Source organism: Tupaia chinensis, unplaced genomic scaffold, assembly GCF_000334495.1.
Source record: "Tupaia chinensis unplaced genomic scaffold, TupChi_1.0 Scaffold000140_1, whole genome shotgun sequence".
NCBI lineage: Eukaryota > Metazoa > Chordata > Mammalia > Scandentia > Tupaiidae > Tupaia > Tupaia belangeri.
In genome coordinates, this window is record NW_006159610.1 from 7012973 (window position 1) to 7017563 (window position 4591).

Below are 4591 nucleotides of genomic sequence, written 5' to 3' on the forward strand. Positions count from 1 at the left end.
TTCCGTAGCGCCTTCCCTCCTCCCCGCAGCAAAACAGCCCCGCAGAGCTATGCCGTCCAGAGCCTGCAGGCGTAGGCGGCGTGTCAGCATTCTTTTCCTGACAAAAGCCGGCTCTTGGGAAGGTAAGCGTGTTTATCCGGTAGCTGTGGTTACGCTGGCACGCGATGTGTCCCTGGGAGGTTCGTGCACCCCAGTCTCTTGGTGGTTCCTCGCAGCTCCTGCCCTGCACCTCCTGGCCCTTGTCCAGAGCCCAGGAGGAGCCGGAGCGCCGTCACCATACTCTGGATTTTCTGTCTGGGTCCTGATCTTAGCTTCTGCCTTTTTGTAAGAAGGAGCTTCTCTGGACTCTGTGATTCGTCCCTGCATATTTACTTGTGCTTCAAGTGCTCCATCCTGCCTGCTTAGCTTCTGAAGAGTCCTTTTCTCAAATTCTGTGTGCAAGTGGATGGTTACAGCCACCTGCCCTTTGAGGCCCCACAAGAACAGCGATTTGTTCGGCTGAAAGGCAAGCTCATTCTGGGCGAGGCCTCTCTAGTGGGGCCCTGGAAGGAAGGAACCCTGCTACCAGATTCCTGCGCAACTGCGATTAGTCTGCCTGTCTCAGGAGATGGGAATATGTTGGGCCGCCCCGGCCCAGCTCCGGACACTCCAGGGACTCACCTCTGCAGACGCTCATGCCCTGCCCTTTGTTTCGCAGGCTCAGCGGCCTGGGTCATGAGCACTGAGCTGGCAGGGTTTTCTGCACGGCCTGCTCTCACCTCCGTCCTAGGCGGGGCTGTCCAGAACAGGCCTGAGGCAGATATCGTCCCACTGGGACCCTCTGGTCCTCGGGGGTTACCAGTCTTCTAGCACATTCTCCCAGTCCTAGGGAATGTCATTTGTAGAACATTTAGAAAAATAAGGATTTTTTTTTTTTTAAGGTTTTGCCATAGGGTGTGTGCACTTGCAGGAGAGGGACAGAGAGAGGCAGAGGGAAAGTGAGAAATTATCTTCGGGAGGGGTGGCCATGCTGCGATCCCTCCCTTCTCCCCTCCGAATTCCGAGCAAGCATGCACATGCACCTAGCATGTTTTCCAAGCTGCCAGGTCCAGGACTCAAGCTGTGGAGTGGGCAATGTGGGATCCAGCGTCTTAACCACCATGCCACCTGGCTGGCCCCAGAAGGGGGAAGATAAAACATTTTAAAGAAAAAAAGACTGGGGCCGGCAAGTGGTACGGTGGTTAAAGGTGCTGGACTCCCATGTGGCTGACCACAGTTCAAGTCTCAGACCTGGTGGCTTGCTTTCTCACTTCTTCTCTCTCTCTCTGTCTCTTTCTGATCAAACTGGAAAATAATAATGATAATAAAAAATAAAGTTAAATAAAATAACTCCTTAAAAAAAAGAAAAATGACTGAAAAGAAATTTATAACTGTTTAGCAGTGATTATCACTGGGAGGCAAGAATGATTTAATTTTCTTCTTTAAAGTGTCTGTTGGGAGCCAGCGAGTTGTGACAGAAGTGGGAACAGGCTGTGCAGGAAACCCTCCCAGGGACACAGGAGCACCAGGGAGGACCGTGTGAGGGCACAGTGAGAAGGTGCCATTGGCAACCAAGGGGAGAGGCCTCTGGAAAAATCACACTTGCCCTCCCCCTTGGTCTTGGGCTTCCAGCCCCCAGAACTGAGAGAACAATGCCCGTGTCCAGCACCCCGTCTGTGGTGTTTTGCTAGGACGGCCCAAGAAAACTGGCACAATAAAGTTTGGAATGGGATTTCTCTGGCTTCATAGCTGGAAGACCTGAACTGGAAGCTCTGAGGCCTCTGCTAGACTGGGCGTTCTGGCCATGGGCTCCTCGCCTCTCCGCATGAGCGCTAGGACACTGGACACCGCAGGTCCAGGAGATGCCTTACAGTCCTCTGTGCCCGAGCACATGAGGGTATGCTTCGGATGAGCCCGACGGCTGCCGCACGGCTGGCAAGTGGCAGAGCTGAGACCAGGTGAGGTCTGTCTGATCCCACCACTTCCACACAGCCAGCAACGCCCAGGGATCAGGCCCTGGAAGGATCTGGGGGAAGCTTAGCACATTTTGTTAAATGGAAAAACAGATTATAAAACAGCATATTCCATTTTGTTTAAATAAAAATATGTCAGATAGGGATCCCAGAAAAAAAGTCTAAAAACAAATAACCCAAACAATTATGTTAACGCTTATTTCTGGGTGGGAGATAATGAGTAAAACTGTCTTCCTAGGGCAAGCAGGTAGCATGGAGGTTAAGGCGTTGGACCCTACATGGCCAACTGAGCGGTTTGAGTCCTAGACCTGGCGGTTTGAAAACCATGCTGGGAGTGTGTGCATGCATGCCCCAAATCCCACGAGAATGGAAGAGAAGAGATTGTGGTGTGGCCATCTCCTCTGGGAGGTGATTTCTCACTTTCTCTCCCTGTCTGTCTCGCTTTGGCAAGCACATGCATCTTCTAACAAAACTTTTTTAAAAAGAGAGAGAAACCTTCCTGAGCATTGCGGTTTTTCAGACTGCGGTGACATGCCACTTACCACGGTGAAACAGGGCATACATAGGAAAGAGGCGAGAGGTGCGGCAAGGGTGTGCACACAGAAATCGCAGACGATGGCAGTGACTGCCCCAGTGACCATGGTCCCCACTGGAGGAGGTGACAGGAGGCTACAGGCGGCCATTTGGCCCAGTCTTCCTATTTTTTTAAAAAAGTTTTTTCAAAGTTCTAGGCCAGCAGGTGGTGTGGAGTTTAAAGTATTGGATTCCCACTTGGTCGACTGTGGTTCAAATCCTGGACCTGCAGCTTGAAACTCACACCAGGTATGTGTGCGTGTGCCCAAATCCCGAGAGAAGAGAGGACATGAGATTGCAGCGTGGCCATACCCCCGGGGGTGATTTCTTATTCTTTCTCTCTCTCTCTTCCTCTAGAGAACAAATGCACCCTATAGCAAAAACTAAAAAAAAAAAAAAGCACCCCAAAGAAAAAAAAAAAAAAAAAAAAAAAAAAAAAACAACCACAAAATAAAACAAATTAAAAAAAAAATTGTTTAATTTAATTATCATTATTTTTTACTTTGACCAGAGGGAGAGGGAAAGTGAGAAGGCAAGCTGTCAGGCCCAGGACGCAAACCATGGTTAGCCATGTGGGAGTCCAGCACCTTAACCACCATGCCACCTGCTGGCACCCCCAAAAAGAAATTAGAAAAAAAATTTTTGAAAGGGCCACCCCTCGTCCTCCTTGACTTCAGGTCACCTCCTATGGCACACCCCCATAGCCCGTGCACGTCCCTTCCTAGCAGATCGGGCGGTAATTAAACACCTATTTCCGTTGTTTCCTGAGGACGCCTGTCTCAGTCACTGCCCTCTCAGCCTAGCGGAGGGTCTGCCGAACACAGAGTAGGTGGTCAGTAAATATTTCTTAAAGCACGGACCGAAGGGAAGCCACGCCTTCACGTGTATCAGAACAGCTAATACAAACCCTGTCACCTGCCCTCGGTCCGGTGGGAACGTGGGGGTGCTGCAGCTATGGGAAACTGCAGTGGCGCCTCAGAGTATTAAATCTAGAGCTACCACGTGACCCAGCAGGTGCCCGAAGAGGTGAAACTGGGCTCTCAAAGACCATTTGTACACCCACGTTCGGAACGCATTGTCCACAATGGCGAAGACAGGAAAGTGACCTGCGGGTGCAGATGCAGACCAACGCGTAAGCCACAAGTGGTGTGTCCACGCACCGGACTGAAAAAGAAGTTCCGACAGTGGCTACGACATGGACGAAGCTGCAGACATTGTTAAGTGAACTCAGTCCGTCCCACAAAGACACGCACAGTGTGGCCTGCTCCTGTGAAGCACACATAGTCAGATGCACAGAGGAAGCAGATCTGGTGCTTGCCGGGCTGGGGGAAGGAGAACGGGGAGCTTAACACCGAGGGGTGCCGAGTTCTGGCTGTCCAGGACGGAGGGAGTTCCGGAGCTGGTGGTGGTGGCTGGGCAGCTTCTAACCCGACTGAGCTGCACAGGAAAAATGGCTATGATGGAAACATTTATGTGAAGTGTACTTTAACACACTCTTCTTAAATTGGAAAAAAGAATTTTTGAAAGAATTATTTTATTTAACTTTAGTATTTGTTTGTTTAATTTGACTAGAGAGGGGCAGAGTGAGAGGGGGAGAGAGAGAAAAAGCAAGAAAGCAAGCCACCAGGTCCAGGACTCGAATCACATTCGACCATATGGGAGTCCAGCGCCCTTAACCACCACACCACCTGCTGGCCCCAAACTGGAAAAAAATGAAGCCAAGGGCTGGATCCATTTTATCAGTCTGCTCTGGAGCCACTGAAACCCCTCGACTGGATTACTGACCAGCAAATAACCCCTCCACTTCCACTCTGCCCTGGGGACGCATCTACTACCCTGTCCCTTTGATGCGGGGCTGGCCGTGTCATTGCTCGGGCCGGTGGCCTGTCAATAGCTATGACATTGGCAGTGGCCTAGAGCAGTGCTTACACAGTCGGTCTCACAAGAAGGCAGCATTCCGCCATTTTCCGATGAAGAGTTTCTTGCAGGCAGAATGACAAGCATGCAGACTCCCCCGCCTGCAGACT

At 50.9% G+C, this 4591-nt stretch overlaps 1 protein-coding gene across 1 annotated transcript in view; it reads right to left on the reverse strand.

Annotated features, from left to right (window-relative positions):
• The window catches only part of KLRG2 (killer cell lectin like receptor G2), a 27193-nt gene that overhangs the window by 6507 nt on the left and 16095 nt on the right, over positions 1 to 4591 (reverse strand). Inside the window, exon 10 of the mRNA XM_027770546.1 lies at positions 3564 to 3670. Within this exon, the coding sequence (XP_027626347.1) occupies positions 3564 to 3670 (107 nt within the window). The remainder of the gene's footprint in view (positions 1 to 3563; positions 3671 to 4591) is intronic.